Below are 21480 nucleotides of genomic sequence, written 5' to 3'. Positions count from 1 at the left end.
GAGTACATAATCAGGTGGCGTCATGCGGAATGGGAAATTTAGGTTGTGAAATGCTATTACGGAAACAAGCGAACAGCGGTCCGAGTATTTAAAATAGTAATTTTCTCCAAGCCGATGCAAAAAAATTAAGCTCGGTGGTTGGTCTGTAATGGATTTAGTCTCCGGCCCAGCTGCAGGTGTGGGAATATGAAAATTGATTTAATTTCCATTTAGCTTCCATGCAATGAGGAATACAGAGTGCACTTCAGCTGCAATTAAGAACCCATAAATGAATGCTAATTTTCGCTCCATTTGCATTCAGTGTAATGCTACATTTCACAGGTCAACAATTACGAGCAGAAAGCGTGGCAACAAAAGCATCGTATAAATTATCAGGAGGCAGGTGCCACAATTTCTCATTTAAAAATATTTTGAAATTCCAAGAGCAAAGCTCAAAGGCCAGGTGTGGACTTAACAAGGATCATGGGATGTAGCAAAAGCGATTCGCAAAGCCACATTAACCTTGTTGTTGACCTCTTGACCTTGCCTTTGAATTTCTAGAATAGCTCTCACTCGACGTTCTGGTTCTCTGATGAGCGTGTCTGGAATCCAGTTGAAGTGCTCATACTACGCCATGCGGAGGTCGTTCTTTTTCTAGGCACACCCAGCTCGGTATTGTTGATCTTGACTGCTGGAAGTAAGTCCCAGGAAAGGGAACTCACTTCATATCACCACAAGGGACCTTCAGCAATTCTTTACCGAAGCATCTCCTTGACAGCCAACTTGGAAATGGAGCGAGAGTATTTCGTAGCACCACACAGAACTGAACAAGTTGTTAAATGAGCGGTTAAAAGCTTCCGAGACTTCCAAACACCGTTGTGTATGTCTGAGTTTCTTTTTACGGCACGAGTTTAAGCCACCATAACTTTACATGTACAAAGGAGACTACACAAACACTATGGGCCCAGAACTGTGTTACTGTAAAGTACATGTATTTAAAAAAAAAGTGTCTTCTGTTCAACACGTAGGCTTTCGCGACCAATATTATCCATGATAGAGGTTTTATGAGGTTAGATGGCATGAATATAAACGTGTCGTTAAACCCGCCACCACCCGACACAGCCAATTAGTAAGGTTTGTCATGTAAACAAAACATGCCAATTCGTTACTAATTCAGCACACCTGTGTGTTGGAAAGTAAACCTACAACATTTACAATTTTGGCATTTCCAAAAAAAATCTCTTGATTTTCCACTTCTGCCAGTCTTAAACATTTCTTCAGCATCTGGGATGATTAATATGTGTATTGGTAGATTGCCATGTTGGTGCATCGTAATTATCCTAGTGGCTTGATGGGACTCTTCATTGCCTCTGTTACGTGCTCTGTTTTTAATGATAATTAATTACTGAGGGCAAATGGTGAATGTAGAAACTTGATCATGGCTTTAACCCAGTGGCCATGATCACGAAAATAGTGATTAATGCCGAAAACAAAAATGCATCCATCCCTCCCAAGTCATTGCCATAATCTTCTTAAACACCCCTGCAGAAAAAATTTTCACTTGTTAAACACTTTGTTTCTTACAGCTGGTATATGCATGGGTGCATAGATTTAGCATTGCCATTGGCTATTGTGATATATGTATTATATTCTACAGATGATAAGATGTACTCATTATCCCCCTCTTTTAAAACAAGTACTGGGGGTGCATCTGTGTCTGTGTGTATATCCAGATTTGTATAACTTTATTGACATAGGCCACATGATTGGAGCGAGTCTTTTTTTCCCGGAGGGTCTTATAATCCAGAGAATGCTTTTCATTTTTTCATCATCCCTGCCAGCGTCCACGGTCTGTTCCGTACGTTCGCTGGCAACGACTTCCACAAAAACCCAAGGTACAAAGCCTCCTTTACATCGTGGTAGTTGTTGAACACAGCCTCAATAGCCCACACTGTGAAGTGAACAATGCAATCTGTACTGTATGACGTCTGTTCCGCCGGGAGGCACACCCGTGAAAATAATAGTCTGGCAGCTCATTGGGCCCTTCCTGCTGAAATAAATAAATCGGTATAATATAACGAACCAAATGAAACAGCTTTTTTCAACTCAACGCGAGCCCGGTACAGAGCACCGATCACAGAACAAAAAAAAATCTCGAGATGAAGAGGAGTCGATTGGGCTCACTGCCCTAACCAGATGGAGGGATTCCCTTGCAGAGAAGTGAAAGTGGATATGTGGGTGGGAAAGGTAAGGGAGAAGATAACGAACAGAAAAGGGGAGAAGGGGGGCACAAAACTGGGATTAACCGGTAAACTATTCAAGTGTGGCCTGCCTAGTGCGCTCACTCTCTAGCAACCTCGGCCAAGATATCCACACACAAGGGCACAACAGCCTCTCCCGCAGTGCGTCTATAGCACGCACGGGAGGTGGCAGTTGGCGGTGGTGCTTCTCCTGCCTGGGTTTGGTGGGGCGGGCGGGGGGTTAGAGCAGGGAACGCTGACTCTCCAGCAACCCCACACTTGCAGGCACGGGCAGCACCCCTTCACAATGACTGTAGGGGGGGGTGGGTGTAGCGGTTAGTGCCCTGCGCTCCAAACCCAGCGACCCAAGTTAAACTCCCGCTCACGGCCAACACCACCAGTGACGATTATCTGAAACGGTCCTGGGCCTCCCCTAGGTAGACTCGGCCTCAAATGAGTACCTGGTGCGATGTGTAGTAAGCATCGCCACTAGGGAGACCAAGGCGGCCAGGCGTGGTGTTGGCGACCCTCCTCCCCAAACCTCTTCGTGTGCCGTGCCGGCCTTTAATATAGGCGCTCGCTAACAGCACTTGCTCCAATAGTCTGTTAAGGCTTTACGGGGGATCTTTGTGTTTGTATCAGCCATGCAAGGCCGCGCCGTCTGCTTGACAGCGGGGGTTAAAGACCCCCCTGGTGGGGGATCTTCCAACGAGTCGGCCCGCATGACGAAATATTACCTGCGTGCGACTAAGTCGGAATGTAAACGTGGCTACATCTCTCCCTGCTGGCAGACCACAGCATACTCGTCTGTGTCATTCGCCTCCTTTGCGCGATAAGCACAGCGCTAATACTAAATGTACTTAATCATCATGTATTTAATTAGCATTAAGTGACCTTCATGCCTCTGCCTATGGCTGTCTGCCTTGCTTTTTGTGTTTAATTTGTTGTCTTACCCCCGCACCATCGATTTAGCAAGGTTGGCTACGTACGGTTGAGAATGAAGTTCAACATACGTACATACATGCCTCTACCTATAACAAAAATATATGTTACCACTGTTTCTGTACAGTGAGATGCGGTTGCATTTAGATGCTGTACAAGTGGAAAAGTGCGGTGAAGTATGGTTAAATATTTATTGTGAGTGAAAGGCATGGGGAGGCCTTCAGGCAGCAGTGGGTTGATATCGTTATTGGCCTTCACCATACCTATACAGTTCATCCAAATTTCATTGTAGATTGTATTGGGTTACGTGACCATTGACATCTCGTATGGATGCAGGAAATATGTTGCAGCATACGATATGGGATACGATTGAATATTGTATGTACATTTACCTTGAGTTTGTGAACATTGTGTAAATTCTCCAGACAGTTAACGGACAAACTACGTTGAACATAATAAGTAGATTTTAGTTTTCTTTCCTCTATACAGTAAAGGTACAGGCTTCTGTCAAACTTGCACATGTACACCCGCGTTCAATTGTAAATTGTTCATCGCTAACAGTGCCTGTTAATGTGGCATTGAAGATGCACATTGTTTGGGTTTTGAGCGAACCAGGTGTTGTTTGAGTTAATTAATGTGTTTTAGATTGCGTGTCATCTCATTCTGATTAAGTTAATATACGTGGCTTTCCTCGCCTTAAATTGCCTCTATTCAACTTTGCAATACATATTAATCAACATTCGTATGCAAAGTGATGCGCTGTAGCAGCGTTGGCCTGGAGAGATATTTTCCAGGTCAGGTGAAGGGGCAGTTTAAACTCTTCCAGACTATGGTACAAATGGGAAATCCATTCAATGCAAATAATTCTCCAAATTTGGCCATGGCACCGGATGCACAATGGCCCACCCTTGCCTTGCTCTGAGACCTTTAGCATCCACAATCTTATATAATAATACGATTGTATTCCCTCTACACCTTTTACGCAGAGAAAGGTTGGGTTCAAACAATTGTAATCCAAACAGCATTCATTATGATGCTGACCAGCAGTCATATCAGCCAAAATAGTCTGGAGCACTTTTCAGATAATTATTTTAGCACTCACATTATTTCGTCCTCCTGATCTAATTTTTAATATAGTACCTGTTAATAGGAGTATAGGAATAGAGGGCACATAACTATAGTATTGCAGATAGACGTATCATGTACTCTAGTACTGTAGCGGTGGTGCCTTATAACAGTAATCCCTACTCTAAGCCAGCTCAGCAGCATTCTGGAAAATATCGAGTGAGATATTAAGCTCCAATGATGATGATGTTTTTTATTTCTGAAAAATCAACAAAAGCCTCGGTTATAATGGTGAAACTTTTTTTTTTTCATTGCCTGTTCTCACTTGGCCTCCGAGCTTGTCATTTTGATTCGCTTCCATTAAAAAGTGGGCAGATATTCTGGAATACATCAGCTAAAATTTATCAAAATTCAGACACCTGCAAGCAATGCGCAGATGCACAAATACTGCTATCTAAATGGGACACAGTCCACTAAACCTGAGGGCTTCTATAATCCACGTATAGTTAAAGACAAACAAATGAATTATTCTGGCTTACTCAACTGCATTTTAAAAAGTAAGACACCGCTCTATACTCTGTGTTCATTCGGCGTATACTTTTTTCACGTCGGTAAAGCAAAGATAGGTCTACCTAACAAGTGGTGCTGCCCTCTGTACAATCGCAGCCAGTGCCTGCTGATCTGATCTCTCCGCTAACAAAGAACACCACTTACCTTGAGCAAGGTCACATTGTTAAGATAACCGATGCACACGCTCACTCAGGACCTCAACGGTAGCGCCTGCACATTTATTGTTCTGTCATTGAAAAGCAAATGTACCCCGTGCGTCCCTTCGGACCTGCGGGTACTCTCAGTGCATGTGTTATCCCCGTTGTTCCGTCCCCTATGCGCCTCGGGTGCAGTTTGACGCATTCACGAACTGTACCATGCTACGTACGTCAAGCCATAGGGGCCTCGCAGCCGTAGGGCCTCACAGCCGTACGGCCTGACAGCAGTAGGGCCTCACAGCCATAGGGCCTCACAGCAGTAGGGCCTCGGCAGCGGTAGGGCCTCACAGCAGTAGGGCCTCACAGCAGTAGGGCCTCACAGCCATCGGGCCTCACAGCAGTAGGGCCTCACAGCAGTAGGGCCTCACAGCAGTAGGGCCTCAGAGCCATAGGGCCTGACAGCAGTAGGGCCTCACAGCGGTAGGGCCTCACAGCGGTAGGGCCTCACAGCAGTAGGGCCTCGCAGCCGTAGGGCCTGACAGCAGTAGGGCCTCACAGCGGTAGGGCCTCACAGCAGTAGGGCCTTGGCAGCGGTAGGGCCTCACAGCAGTAGGGCCTCACAGCAGTAGGGCCTCGGCAGCGGTAGGGCCTCGCAGCAGTAGGGCCTCACAGCAGTAGGGCCTCACAGCAGTAGGGCCTCACAGCAGTAGGGCCTCACAGCAGTAGGGCCTCGGCAGCGGTAGGGCCTCGCAGCAGTAGGGCCTCACAGCAGTAGGGCCTCACAGCGGTAGGGCCTCACAGCAGTAGGGCCTCACAGAGGTAGGGCCTCACAGCGGTAGGGCCTCACAGCCGTAGGGCCTCACAGCCGTAGGGCCTCACAGCAGTAGGGCCTCGGCAGCGGTAGGGCCTCGCAGCGGTAGGGCCTCACAGCAGTAGGGCCTCACAGATGTAGGGCCTCACAGATGTAGGGCCTCACAGCAGTAGGGCCTCTCAGATGTAGGGCCTCACAGATGTAGGGCCTCACAGCAGTAGGGCCTCACAGCCGTAGGGCCTCTCAGATGTAGGGCCTCACAGCCATAGGGCCTCACAGCAAGGGCCTGGGTTTCTGATTCCCGACTAAAGCACCTTCTAAATGGGGTCCTCTCTGAGTTATCGGGCTTCCTACTACAGCTAAACTCCCCATACAAGGAAACCGGTATTGGCCAAACATCCCAATTGCCTAAAAATGTACCTGCAAATTGCTCAATTGAGATTGCACACAGCAGCAACATGGCCCTCTGCTACGAAAGCTTGGCAGGGACCCTCTTGAAACAAAAAGTCGTGAGGCTCAGTAAGGCTTTCCTGGCTAACAAGTGTACATTTTACAAAGAGATGCTCTGTGATTGAGCTCTGGGTCTTTTTTGTATTATGTAAGTTGAACTTCTTTCGCAACATTTCACGTAACACGCAGTAAAGCTATTCTTGGTGAGGTTTCTTATCGACACACGTAGTAGGAAATGAACTGTCTGCTCGATCCACGCTGGCTCATCGGTAAGTGCGATCACCACTTTGTTGCCCGGCCGCCTTGTTCAACCCTTGCCCCGTCATAGCAAATCTCCTTGGTCGCTCTCATTAAACGGATATTTAATGTTTGTTATCTGCATACTGGTCACACTTAGCCCAGGGCCAGTGATGTTTACTGTAAACCCGTTGCGTTCACCATTGGGCAATAGGTCACTTGGGTGCATGTGGGAGCCAAGAGGCACGTAAGTGCATTTCCATCCCTGATTAGGATTAATTCAATTCCAGCGGATATCAGAGTCATTGTGTATATATGTGGGGGGCGGCGGGGGAAGATCAGATATTCTCCGTGTTTTCTTTACTGATTTGAACGAACTTGATTTAGGCGAGGCTTGTATTTAATTCGCACCACTCGCGTATATTGGTCAAGCTCGTTGCTCTTAGCTGGTGGCAAGTTGTCTTCTCTCGCAGTGCCACGGCTTGAAGGTTAGTTTAAATGGAGCATAACAAGCTGAAATTGCTTGCCGTTGTAAAACAGCGCGTAAGAAACGTCCTACAAATTTCGCTCGCATCTAATCGGACATTAACAATCTTAATGTCTCGCGATGGAGGAAGTTCGTTTTTGGAGCCAACAGAACTCAATTTGCAAGCCGTCTCTGCCTTGAACACATGAATATGTATACGAGTTCATGCAGCTCATTCCCATTTTTTTAATATCCCAGTTAAACTCTTGGCCGGTGTTGTTAATTTGTAAACCGATTATATCTGGCGCAGCAAATGCGTGAGTGGCACCAAGAGATATCCTTGTCTTCCCATTGCTCATGTCAATGGGCTACATCGAGAACTCATGTTAGGTCCAGTAGGCATGCAAGAGGTGACCGACCGGGTGACTCAGAAGTTAGACACTGAGCCGGCACCACTGGAATTCTTGGCTCACATGTGGATTTCAGATGCCCGAGATTAAACTGGGCTTGCATGGATACTTCGTCGCTTGACGCTGAAACGCTCTTCCTTCCAATATTAGGAAGCGCCACTGGAGCTATGGCTATGTACGGGGCGAGAGAAGTTCAACATTCATACAAAGTATGTAAATTTAACAAAACGATATATAGATGGCTTCTACGTAGTGCACATTTACACTTTTATATGCGGACGGGGAACCTTTTGCTTTGGTATCCTAGCAAAGTCCACATGCGCTTACAGAAAGATGCTAAAATGCTAACATAATTGAACATTAATCTTGTCTTCAAACCTCGCCCTAATGCACGACAATAATAATGTGCTGGTGTATGGGGTCAGACTCTGTCCTGCTTTTTTCCAGTTAACCCTCTTCTTCCTGAAATTTATTTAAAAATAAACAAAAAATTCTAATAAATACATAAATAGTGATGAATTTCACTACATTCTCATCCTTGTTCGTGTGGGGGTTTGGTCATACTCAAGCACGCGTCGATAATCTTGAAGGACCCCCTTAGGCCTAGCACATCCACATCCGATATGAAGGCTCTCGGCATACGGCCGGGCGGCGTTTGATGCACGAAGCACACGATGGGCAGAAAGCGTGTGCTGGCTGGTTTAAGGCCACGCCATGCAGATTTGCGATGCATTGGAACCTGCAATGTGTATGAGCAGTGTGTGGATCGACAAGCGTGGTTGAAACCTGAACTCTAATTGCACGGGATGTACTTTACGCAATGTTGTTATACATTTTTGGTTGTTTATTGTCCCTTGCTGTCCTTGTTATGCATCACAATGTATTTATACTGCTGGTATCTGTGCTTGTGTAATATAATGTAAGCATGGACATGCTTTTGAATGCAGAACACTACCCTATCCTATCTCTGAATGTAATAGCATGTGACCTCCACTGACGAGGACCTTGCTATGAGAAGCATCGCACTTAATCTAAACTATGCGTTGAAGCGAATGATTCCTTCCAAATATTTCCCCAGGAAATCTAAATCGGTGTGTCTGTCCATTATTGTGCATTCACGTCGTGTGTGTGTGTCTGTGGGCCTGTACATGTACTGTGGGCCTGTGGGGAGCGGTGGTGCAGCGGTTAGCACACTGCGCTACAAACATGGCTACCCGGCTTCGATTCCCGCTCACGGTCATCACCAGTGACGATTATCTGAACCGGTCCTGGGTCTCCCCTAGGTTGACTCAGCCTAAAATGAGTTCCTACTGTGTTGTTTAAACATTGCCACGATGGATACAAAGGTGACTGGGCATGGTGCTGGCCACCAACAATCCTTGTGTGCCTTGCCGGCCTTCACATAGGTGCTCGCACACAACCCTTGCCCCAACAGCCTGTTAAGGGCTCTAGGGGGGATCTTTGTTGTACATGTACATCGAAATAAAACCACAGTAAATGTGCAAATGCACACACTAACGATAGGAACATTAAACCATAATATTTAAATGTTTACTTTGGCAAATGTGTATTTTTTTATTGTTTAAACAATCTTTTGGAACAATGATGTATCAGCTAGTCAGAGAATGTATATCAGATCCTTTTGTGGACCGAGGTTTTTGTTATAGAACCGGCATCAAACTTTAAAATCTACTTTTACTATAAACCAACATCGTGAAAAAAAGGAAAGATAATACTGAATTGACATACAGTAAATGGATTTGTTGATATTGCTCAAGAGGGCGGGTTTGTTTTTTATAGCTTGAAAGCTAATAATAAATTGTCATGGTTTAAAATTTTAGGATACTTCAGTTCACTTGAGTTTTGAAATCATCTTTGTTTTCTGTGGATGTATACATATGCTGTATGAATCATCATCATAATGATAATCAGCCATTGTCTCTCCACTGCTGGATGAAGGCCTCCCCTTGCCACTGCCCTCTCCCACGATCTGTTGAAGCGACAATGATGAGGCGTTCTCATCGCTCCATCTCTAATAGAGAGTTTCTATTTCAGACACCCTCCTTCAGCTTCCACTCCATCTCCACACACATCCGACCACCATTGAGTCGTGATAAAGGCAACACGGTGGTGTGTAGCGTAGTATCGACAAGGCTCGATTGTTGCAACTCATTACTCTACGGGACGTCTGGCAAAAACATTTTCCGAGGTGCAGCGTCGACAAAACTCTTTGGCGCGTGCCGTGACGGGGTACTGCAAGATCCGACCGTGTCTGTCCCGTGCTCACCCAGCTGCATTCGCTTCCGGTTGCCAAATGAATACATTTTAAGGTCGCATTTATTACACAAAAAGTGCTCATCGCAAATGAACCACAATACTTTGCTGATCTCGTCAAGAAGCATAAACCATTACGCGAACTCCGGTCATCCTCGCAGCGGATTGTATTGAGCCATCGAACAAAGACGGTCACTGCATCGAGTGCTTTCAGATGCGCTTCTGCGGCCGTCTGGAACGTTCTTCCTTCCGATATTAGGAAGACACTGGAGCTATGCACTTTTAAATCTACCTGCTCTATTTACAACTGCTTTGTGTGTTTAGTTTCTTGTTCTTTACCCGTACCTCCGATTAGCACGGCTGGTTCTCTTATGGTGTGAAAGAAGCTCAACATACATACTTACACATACATTTTCAGCCATCGGTCACCTTAAAGCGACGCACCCTGCCTAGACCAACTTAACTGATTTCAACAGTCAACGTGATGTGTCTGATATGCCTATGTTCCCCTGAATCACGTGTTCCCATTTTTTCCGTCAGTGTAATTCCTAGCAAAAATGGAAAATTTGACCAGAATCAGAATTTGTATTTAGACTCGAGGAATCCAATGAGCTACAATGCTCTTTTTGACAGATGTCCAGTTTCGCGCCCATCCTAGAGCATCCGAACGCAGACAACGGTACAGATGTCGACGCCTCGTCAAGCGGCGGGAGGACGATCGCGATGTTGCGTGACGCTTGAAACACCGTGGCTGTATGGCGCTGCGACTCTCATTGTCATTGCCGTTCAAAAAGTTAACGTTGCCTTCCCAACGCAGCAACATTTCACCTGGGTGACTCTCGTCGCAAGCGATGGGGTGGGGGGTTGTGACCAAATTGGGTCAGTGACATGAGGATGATGTGATAGGACGAGTGTTTACTCTGGAAGCAGGAGGAGGTCTCCGGTTCATATCCCTCCGGGTTGTGCGTACATCTCGCTTGCAAAATGGAATGTAATCTCGGTGGCCTTTTGGTACGCTTATACATGAATGTTAAGATGGATGGGTGGGGGGGGGTAGCGGCGGAGGGGGGGGAATAAATGTGGTCTATCCAGCAGTGACAAAGGGTTTGCTGCGCTCGGGCAGTCTATTGGTAGATCACTAGCGGTGGAAGAAAAAGTGGCCGGTGTGGTCGTACGAGCCGTATTCCAGAGGCGCGGCCCCTGAGCCGTTTGGGTGCCTTGTGTCGTAAATTCCAAGGCCGGCTTTTGCCTCTGTGCATTTACGTACGATTTCGGTGGCCGCCGCGAGTAACGATTGATCTTTTTCCGAGCGATGCGAGGCCGACCCGTCGCGGGCGAAGGGCACGGCCGAAAATAATGGCTGGAAATTAGCAATGGGAGAATCGACCGCGGGTCGAGCTTGTTTCTGCGCGTTCGCGACTTGGAACGCGTCCGGGGGGCGCCTTCGGTTCAGCGCCATACAAATATCCCGACTCAAAAATCCCCTCTCTCTGGGCCCTTTTCCATTCTGCTGCGTGATTGTCACTTTATGCTGCTTTGTCTTGGGCACTCCGCGTGCCCATGGAGGGGGCCCCAAGACAAATGGCGGCTTTCTCCGGCATGTCAGCAGCTTTATTAGCTGCAAAGACATCAGTCTCCTCGCCATTGTTTCTGCGCGGCATTCGGTCGCCAAAAATGCGGACGATTGACGCCCGCTGCTTTATTCAGTTGCCTCTTGGTTGCTCCACCGGCTTACGTTAGTGGCTTTTAAGGCCTGGGGATTGAGACTGCTTTCATGGAGGTGGAATTTAATGCGAAACCGATTCCAGTGGACCGAGAGACGAGGATTCGAGGCCAGTGTTGCGCGAACAATCACTTCCCTTTTCTTACTTTTCGTGATGTCAATCCGCGAAGGAGAGATATTCAACCAGGTGATGTGACGAGACTTAATTATGCATCGCTCTCATCAGCCAAATGACATCAAAAGGGTTTCCAGTGTGATCCAGAGTATGGAAACTGGCATGGATGTTTTTTTTATATTTACATATATTATAAAGTAGGTTAAGTAATAGCACATAATGAGGCATTTTATGTGTTTATGTCCAAGCAGATAAGTTGAGTGAAACGTGACAAAAGATCAAGGCTCGAGATATCCATCACAAAGGAATTGTCTGTATAAATTCCAGACACTGTTAAGTTAAAATGTTACGATCCGATGTGATGGTGCCACCAACCTCGCCCAGTGCGACTACGCCATGGCCTGAAACCCCGCTCCCTTCAATGTTTCGAACCGGAGTTGTTTGAATTTGTATGATTTTTTTCTCAATCCTGATCAGTAGCAGTGTCACGCTATCAGTACGGCTGCTACGGCAATGTGATTTCCCAGTGACAAGATTAGAACAGTCTTGTGGACTGTGGTATTAGTTGCTACTGCTTTGAGCTTTAAGAAAGCATAATACTGGTAGGAATCTCCTGATTACATCAGCCCACATGGGGATTATTGTGTCCGTCCGTCGTGCATCCAAAAATGGGAGAGGTGGGGCTGGGTGGAGAGGGGAGGGTGGGGAGGGGCTGGGTGGGGAAGGTAGGGAGGGGCTGGGTGGGGAGGGTGGGGAGGAGCTGGGTGGGGCTGGGTGGGGGGTGGGAGGGGTGGGGCTGGGTGGGGAGGGGCTGGTCACCCCGTGGTGCCCTTATAAAACTCAACGTTTCACCTACTCACGCCGGCTTGTGCCCGCCCTCACAGTCGGCCATATTTGCGGAATACACCACGCCGCCGTTGACCCTGGCCATTGACCGAGCAACCCAACGTTCCTACCAGCTCCCTCCGCAGGAATGTGTTGTGTAAACTGTATCAGTGGCAGACGTAGGCCATTGGGTGGTGTAACAAGGCGAGTACAGATATCCCCATTGCTGCTTGGCATTCGTCCACCCTTTGTCGACTTTGCTCGTGTGTCGCACAAGTTTCCAGCCCGGAGGTGTGAATGCGCATCTCTGTTGCCATAGGTACTTTTTGGCTCTTTGAAACACTGGAGAGTGATTAAAAGTCAAGTCAGCGTGTCGGCACGCTCAAATGAGCATTGGTGCTTATCTCTGTAGTCAGCCCAAAGCTAAGTCCTGTTGCACGGCTATTTTATTACCATCCATTAGTGGCATTTAAACCTCAAACCCTAATAAAACCCATTGTGACGGGAGAATTGGGGATGGAGTTACTGGCGGAGCGGCAAATAAAAACTCCGGTCAAACTTCCACCTTTGCAACTTAAACCTTTTTACTCGAGTGTAGAACCCCTGCTAAGTGGACCATAGTGTGCGCACTACTTACAGCGGTGGAAAGGTTACGGCGAAATGCCCTTTATTGAAAGCGAGTGACGGACGAAGTGTTTGTGCAAAACCTTTGCAAGTAACTGTTCAGGCAGAAGTTTCCGCGAGACCGACCCATAATGCGTCCGCGAGACCGACCCATAATGCGTCGTCACCCCCCCCCCCTCCTCCGTGTTATTTCTCCCACTCCCTCCCGCTCCATTCTAGACAGTCTGCCAAGCCGAAAAAGCCAAAATCCCCGGTCCAAGCGCACCGCGTGAACGAATGTCGACTCGGAGGGCGCGCGACGCCTTGCTTGCGAATTCCGGCAGCTCGTTCGCTCGCAGTCCTAATGATCTCGTGTCGGTGCGCGTTGCTTTTTTTTTGTCTTGTTTAAAAGGCCCACCGTGTGCCAGTCTCTTGGCCTAATCAGACAGCCGCCAACCACTATCGTCACTTTGTCTACAGATGGGGATTCTGGTTGTGATGCGAGATGATGGGCGACCCCGAATCGTCATCTGTGTGTCAAGTGAACAAAGGGGCGTGTCTCGTAGCGCCCGACACGTCGTTCGCGGCCGCTGTGGCGATTAGGCTGCTCTCGGCGCGCATCTCGTCGTAATTGTTGGGGGGGGGAAATATCCACGTATATATTGGGCTCAACATAGTTCCATCAGAAAATATGCCTGCTGTAGACGCCAGCGGATTGACTGGTTGCTGTGGTGCATGCCGGCAATCGGTGAACACTGAAGCAAGGTCGGTGGATTTCACGTACAAGGGAGCCTGAGAGCACGATGAACACCTTCTTTAGCATGATTACTTTGCTACTTTGTGGGGGTCAGTACAATTAATATGTATTTTTGGTGACGTTTCAGTGCACATCCTGGTCATCAGCATCAACATCATCAGCCAAACTAGCGATGAATAAAGGCCTCTCCATGCTTTGTAAATTGAAATGTGTTGTGAAACCCGGGACCACCTGCCACAGCCAATTGTAAATGTCAATGTTGTGGGTTTTACTCTTCAACACACCGATGTGCTGAATTAGTAACAAATTGGCATGTTCTGTTTACGTGACAAACCTTACTAATTGGCTGTGTCGGGTGGTGGCGGGTTTAACGACAAATTTGATATATTTACGCGATCTAAACCCAAAAAAACCTGTACTATGGGCACATTTATATATTTACGTAATCTAACCCAAAACATTTCTGTGATGGATAATATTGGTTGGGAAAGCCTCAGAGTACTACTGCGTGGTGTTAAAGTGGCACCATCCTACGCGGCCTCTGCGGTGTTGCCGCTTCTCACTCTTGCACACGAGCTGATCTCATCGCTCGGTATGCACAGAGTTGTCATCTTCCTTGGGCACAAGCCCTCCTCTGGCTGCCACTCTGTTCTTTAGTCTCGACCACCGGCCATGAACCTCCCATCATCGACGTGCCCCGGCCCAACCTCCCTTTTCTATTCATTAACAATCACTGTGATGCCCCTTAACTGGGTATGTCTCGCCTGCTACTTTCCATATCGCTTGCCACACTTTTCAGCTTTTTTTGTTAAAATGTTTTATCGAAGAAAAATGTATTCATAAAAACACGAATTTACAGCCGTTCGTTCACAATACACCAGTGAATGAAGGCCTCCCCACGGCATGTTGGTCACGATTTTTTTTATCCAACCATACTTCACCACATTGGTCAATGCGGGTTGGTGAAAGAATGGGGAGGGGTGGACAGGACAAGTTCAGACTTCATTCACCACTGATGTTAGCCGTGGCCGGGAGTCGAACTCGAGCAGCCAGGTTGATAGAGCAGCACCCTAACCACTGTACCACCGCTCCTTCTAAACTGCTTACTGTATGAACATATTGCCAAGCATTTCATTACAGAATAAGTGAAGACCAAGTAGAATTGATTGACAAATTCGTCCAAAGAAGACTGATGCAAGGGATTATCATTGCTTTTGTTAAAAAATAAATGTGCTTTTCATGCCTATGTCCATGATTGAATGGGAACGTGTACAGTGCTGCATTGGCAATCTGGCCATTTAAATTACAATAACGCATGCAAGACTCTACTTGCGTTTTTCTCATGTATTAGTTCGTACTGGCCTTTATAATATTTTATTTGTACTTAAGTGATTCGGCACCGCATTTGCGCAATGCTGTAATTAAGTGGCAGAACACATTCACGCGACAAAGGCTCGCAGTGTGTATGTCAATTTGGCTACATTTTAAAATCCATTTCCTTTGGACCATTGTAAAAATCACCGAGACTTTAATAAGTTGTGGTCTTCAACAGTGTCATCATGTGCTCATTGAGGATGTCTGTTTAAAGTACATCATTACGTTCAGCCGCATACTTTCATCGTACACATCCAGGCCAATAATTTACGTTGCAAAATGTGACGGAGAAGAGTTATCAGCCCCTATTTATCCCTTCCCATGACAATCCAAAACGTAACTTGCTGAATGCCCTATCATGACTTTGGACTTTTAAAATATATAATAAAAGATTTTAAATGAATATTTATAGTTGTTTAGGACATGTCACGGTGGGCAAATCAGTTAACAGGTGTGCAGATGTAGCTTGTGAGCGCGAGAGAAATAAAGCCTGTGTATAAAACTACTGTTATTGCGCTGGGCATTTGTGGAGGAAATTTTGGATTTGGCTCGGTGAGCTCCTGGCCAAGCTACGATAGCGTGGTCACCTCATTTAAGATTCTATTTTTAAGCCTCACAGCAACTGGATGGAAAATACACACTATCTTCCACCATTGAGGAAAACAAACATTCATGAACTTCAAAGTGTCAGATCACTAATGTTCCGTCGTCATGATCAGCGATGATTAGTCCATGATCAGCGATGATTAGTCCACTAGTGCTCTCTTTTAGCCCCCCCCTCCCGATACGTTCCATTCATTGGCTACCACATTCTGATAACCCCTCCCCCCCTCCCCCCTTAACTGCTACTTAAGAGCTTACACCTTGAATCCCTCCCTCACTTGATGCAGCAAATCTGGCTGTGACGGTCCCACCTGATGACGGAGACTTGTGTTGCCTCCGAAACGTCGTGATTTTTTATTATTTTATTTGTATTAATTTTAATTTCATTTTTTACCTATGTGACTTTACCGAAAAAACTAAGAGTATGAATCCTTGCAGTCACGAAAGCTTCAAATCTAGGATTAGTCCACTGCTGGATAAAGGCCTTCCCAAGCCGTTCCAATCTCTCATGGTCTCACGATGCATCATTCCATATAGCACCTGCGCACGAGCTGGCCTCATCGCTCCATCGACGCAGTGGGCGCCCCTCTCTGGAGTTTTTCCCTCCTTTTCCTGCCACTCCAACGTCGGTCTCCACCACCGTTCGTCTACCCTGCTAAGGGGCGCATCCTGCCCATGCCCAACGTCCTTTTCTTAACAGTCTAGGTGTGATGTTTCGAAATTGCTGATGTTCTCAAACTGATACGTTGCCTATCTTATCCCTTTCTCAATCCGAGATGTCTGCAAGTTGCAGGGTGGGGGTCCCGTTCACCGCCAAATCTAGGAACGTGCAAGCGGTTAGCGTTAATTATATTTAGAGAGGCATAGCGCCGCTGTTTTTTAAAGACACTGCACTCACCGCAGAGAACCGTAGCGACACAACCGCACTCGACGATAGCTGGCGCCAAGCTGAGCCGCATGCCCTCCCTCATGGCCTTTTACTTCCGATTCCGTTCTGATGGCATATACATCAGACATGTGTACGATGACGTACGTCATTAGAATGGGGAAGGGTTTTGACCGTACCTCGCCACGCTGGGTTGCAGGTGCGAAACATGTAGTTGTGAGGGAGAGGAGAGTAACCCCTATGCTGTACTATCCATTGCATCAGACATGTATGTAGGTGCTCTTAATTGTATATGTTGCACTATCACAGAAGGTGAAGTTCGCATTCCTCGTAGCGTCTTCCCAGCCCCTCCCCTCTTGTTGAAGGCTGAGACCCCACCACCCCCGTCTGAATTCTCATTCAATTCAGATAATGTTGGTACGATGTTTAGTATTCGTCTTGACCTTTCCTCATTTACACATGGGGGTGAGAGCGAGAGCAGAATGCATATGGCAGACAAGAGCAGATCGCATCATTAGTCATTCTGTTTAGTGCTTAACATTTGCTTAACGTTTGCTCAACATCGACTGTGCTGTGGCCCCTCGGAGTTTTTTGTACAAACAAGGTCAAGCTCTACAGAGCTGGGAAGGTTGTGAATTCAGATTTCTGCTCCTGGGGTCGTCTTGACTCTTTGAACAACAACAACTCTGTAGAACCTCAACAGCAGTCGACTCTTCGCGCATGTGACTTGGTTCTGCCTCAGGAATGTGGAATTTCAATTCTGTCCCGGCACCTTAAACGGCGATAGGCACGTCCTCCTTTCTTGTGTGGACCAGAAGAAACTCTCTTGTTTGACTGCGTGTGTGTGCACGACGTAACCGTGTGCGGCTTTAAAATTCCGCGTAGAGCGCCGCTGTTGAATTGCGTTTTTGTTTTAAGGGCTAGCCGTAAGTTCAGAGCAAATAGGAGCGCGTGACGGATGTTGCATTTCTGACAAATTTCCAGAGATCAGAAAACCCAAGATGAATATAAATTCTCAAATTCCACTGGCTCAATGTGAGGCCAACTCCCGAAGCAGTTTATGTAGTTGTAGTTTTATTTATTTATGCACCTGAAAACTTCGTAATTTCTTTATATAGATGAGCGATTTCAACAGTCCATTTTTTTTAAGGGGATGAGGAAAAAGGTTCATCACAAACGGCTGGGTGGCGACATGCGTTGCGCGTTGAACTGTGGCAGTAAATGTGCTCAATTCTCACCGAGTCTGGTGGCTTCTCCATTCAATTCAGCCCATGGAGGATTGATTTGGACTCTCTCTCTCTCCGCACTTCACTCACTGACTGAAGAACCACACGTCCGAAGAAAATTCCACCAGGCCATTTGCCCGTAGCCTAACTGGTGAATTCGCGCTGCTTGTCGTCAACCCCAACATTTGCCCGGTGAAAAGTCTGAAGGAAGCCACAGACTCTACGGACACGCGAGTCGGCACCCTTGCCGAAGAAGCGTTCTGTGAGTGGTAGAGTCCTAGAGACAAGGGTAAAGGACATTGGACGCGTGTGGGTGACAATGACATTACTTGCAACCTGTGCTTTGGGAGTTGTACATCGGATTTAGCTTGGCATCTGTGGAAGCTGTCCCAAAGATCTACGAGCTGTTATATTCTGAGAAAACACCACTGGTTCGATGGGAAAGGTGCCCTCCCAACAGAGCAGTACCTCTTGCTTCAGCTCCATAATATGCTTCCTCCCATCACCCTCCATCCATGCGACCCTCTCTCTCTCTCTCTGCCATCCAGGCTCTGATGGGTGCAGTTATTTTGTTTTAAAGCCACCACGGTTTGATGACAGCCGTGTACAGAATGAACACGCCAATTTGGAAAAAGTCACGGAACATTCGTATCATCATCATCATCAGCCGTGATCTATCCACTGCTGTAGAAAAGCTTCTCTAAGCCACCGCCACCTATCACGATTTTGCTACGCAATGATCCACCCAAGCAGCTGCATATGAACTGTGAAATCGTCGCTCCGTTTCCATCAGTAAATATTTATATGGCAATCAGTTTATGTACATGATGCAATGTATTATTTATGTACACAGGTAAGGCTGTGGGATATCGAATACGTGATGTGAAGGCGATTGTTATTCATAATGTTGCTGAGGCATTGCTTATTTGTTTTAATAATTTTACCACATTTTGCAACCCGAGTGTTGGGCCCCCCAACTTGTTCGTGAATGGACTTTTGGCCCTAAACAGCAGGCTACCCAGCGGCATTGCTTTAACGGACCACATTCTGCTCATCAGACTTGGTTAAGCCAACGTTTCCCTAGTTATAACAGAATTTTCGCCAAACGTTATCAGGTTTAAATATGGAATCTTGTTATACTAAACAATATGTGTGTGATATTTTTCCCCCCGGTGTGTTTGTGCTTCTTATTTGCCACCCCCGTTAAAATTAATAACATTCTGGAGTTTTTTTTAATGACCTAACAGAAACTATTTTACCTCGTCTCAGAAGCTCCCTTTTTTGAACATTAGTTTCAAAGACATTGTGGCCTTTACGGACAGCATCAACAACTTCATGTAGCTAGCTTAGCGAGCTGTATTCAGGTGGGTTAGCTGTGTGGACACAGAGTCCCAGGCCATCATTGTAACATTGGAAAATTAAAATCTGAGGCCGGAAAAGGCGTTACACTTTCTCTATGAAAAAAAGTAGTCTGGGAATTGTCAACAAAATCATAATCTCTTGAGAGAAGGTCATCCAAATGCCGTACACCCTCGTACACTGAACATAGATGTTGTCATGTGGAGATAACTGGCCCTAAACCATAGCAGTTTGGAATTTCTAATAATGTTTCAGCAATGAAAATAGTAAGGGTACTGGTAATTTGAACCTTATCTTGTTTGCCTTTGTCCACGTGCAATCACTAAATATATATAAATTAAAGATGGGGGCGGTGGACTCATTTGCGTATTTGAACACGGAGGCATTGGTTTGAGTTGGATTTAAATGAGTGAAATCTGTTTGGGCCAAACCGCACGGCGTATATTGCCGTGTAACTCGGCGGGTTGTAGAAACTGTTGCAAATTGCAAAGAGCGTAAATTGCGTTTGTATTCTATTGTTATTGTTGTCGAAACTGATCTGAAGCGTAGATCATATATTTATGAAGCACGACTTGTGGTGGCAATTTGTCAACATTCCCACCAGCGGTGCAGATGAATTATTTTTTACGACAACAAAAAAAAGTGCTTTGCATAGCTTTCATTGAAGGGGCTTTGTCGACTGAATAATGAAACTCCCTTTTTGTTCCGCTTGCACGCCGCCCGTTTTATGGAAAAGAAAATTTAACGAATGAAAATGCGAGTGGATGTTTTAAAATGTTCACGTTGGTTTCGTTTTCTCCCTCTCCCCCTTTCCTTGTCTCCGTTTTGTTCTTCTTCTTTCTGCTAGGCCCCAAAATGGCTCCATGCTTTTGTACAACAGAAAGAAGGTGAAGTATCGGAAAGACGGCTACTGCTGGAAAAAACGGAAAGACGGCAAGACGACGCGGGAAGACCACATGAAGCTCAAGGTGCAGGGCATCGAGGTATGAGCCCTTCCGTTACCGATAGCGACTCCGTGGCAGCCAGCCACCCGTTGGCGGCACGTTGGCAGATCGGCAATGACGCTGCACGTTCGTTGCGTGTTTAATTGACGTGTGTGTGTGTGCTGTGTGATAGTACATCACGTAGGTTGTCTGCCGGTCGTCTCAAACGTTTGACACGGCACATGCGGTCTATGTCGTGGCCTCCTGCCAGCGAGCCTTCGACACTGATTTTAGTTTTTCTTACTGTACTTTGTTTTTATTAATTTTTGTCATTCTGGTGACCCAGGCCACTCTTAAAAATGAGACAATCTTTTTCTCTTAAGTTCTCACCTGGTTGAACAAAATTAATGAAGCTAAGCTTCACGTGACCTCACAGTTGTTCTAAGCCAAGCACTTCTAACGGTGGTGTGACAGGGGTATGAATTATTATTATTATTATTAAATATAGAGTTGATCGCGTTAAAGAGCCAAGTTATGATGTAAATATGTCTGGCCAGTGTGGAAGAAGGAAAGACCATCAGCCTTGCAGTTGTATGGCTCCTGCATGTTTTACTCATCGTTTTTTTTATGCACAAATGAAATTAGAGCAAGTCCCTTTGTGCACGCAGTGTTATTGCACGCGTACGGGAATGCACGCTTGTGGAATTGCGAGCACATTTAAACGTGCGCGCTCTCAGCGCTTGTGTAATCTAACAGCAAAAAGGAACAGTGTACACATTGTCCAGAGAAAATATATATATTTGAGACAATGCATTTTTAAAACAACCACGTAACTATTTATGGTCAAAGGCATATTGCTGGCCCTGCAAACTTTCTGATGCCTTTTTTTGGGTTATTCCTTTCATCTTTCCAGATCAGTCTTCTGCACACTACTGACAAAACTATTGAACTGTTTTGTCATGCGGCAGAGAACATTGACATTCCCCCCCCCCCCTGCTCTTGCTCTTATATCCCGTACGATAATTTTCTATTGTAGGCAGGCGAGGGGGTAGAAAAATATAACTTTTATTTTTAAGAGCAAATCGAATACGATTGCCCTCGCTGGCTTGTTGGAATAAACATTCAGACAAAATCGTCTGTATAATGATGACTGTTGTTAAGGGCTAGAGTGGGCTTAGGGATGTAATTTTTTGGGGTATCTACAAAAGACAAAAATGGGGGGGGGGGGGGGATCCCCTGCCATTCCGTGTTAACGTACGGAAAGAGATATGAAGGCATCACACATTCCGTTTCATGTCGGCAGTGTGCACAGCAGCCCGTCTGCGGGGGAGGACGTTGAAGCTCTGCTTTGCGCTTCTGCAATTGTGCTCGGCGCCTCCCACAGGCATCGGTGTCCTTCTCTCGCCACGATCCCTGCAGGCTTCATCGTGCGAACAATTTCCCAGGCCCCCTCGTTTCCACGTGTGGACTTTTTGACTGCAACGCAATGCAATTGGGGATCGTAG

At 46.4% G+C, this 21480-nt stretch overlaps 1 protein-coding gene across 12 annotated transcripts in view; it reads left to right on the top strand.

Annotated features, from left to right (window-relative positions):
• Window positions 1-21480, top strand: part of LOC144942709 (calmodulin-binding transcription activator 1-like) — a 529165-nt gene that overhangs the window by 189778 nt on the left and 317907 nt on the right. For 11 of the 12 annotated variants that reach the window (XM_078869561.1, XM_078869566.1, XM_078869559.1 and 8 more), the window contains exon 3: window positions 19900-20035. The exons of the other annotated variant lie outside the window; for it this stretch is intronic. In XM_078869561.1, the coding sequence (XP_078725687.1) occupies window positions 19916-20035 (120 nt within the window). In that variant the 5' untranslated portion in view covers window positions 19900-19915. The remainder of the gene's footprint in view (window positions 1-19899; window positions 20036-21480) is intronic. 12 annotated transcript variants of the gene reach the window in all.

This window comes from Lampetra fluviatilis, chromosome 28, assembly GCF_964198595.1.
Source record: "Lampetra fluviatilis chromosome 28, kcLamFluv1.1, whole genome shotgun sequence".
Taxonomy (NCBI): domain Eukaryota; kingdom Metazoa; phylum Chordata; class Hyperoartia; order Petromyzontiformes; family Petromyzontidae; genus Lampetra; species Lampetra fluviatilis.
This window is presented reverse-complemented; position numbering and strand designations above follow the sequence as displayed.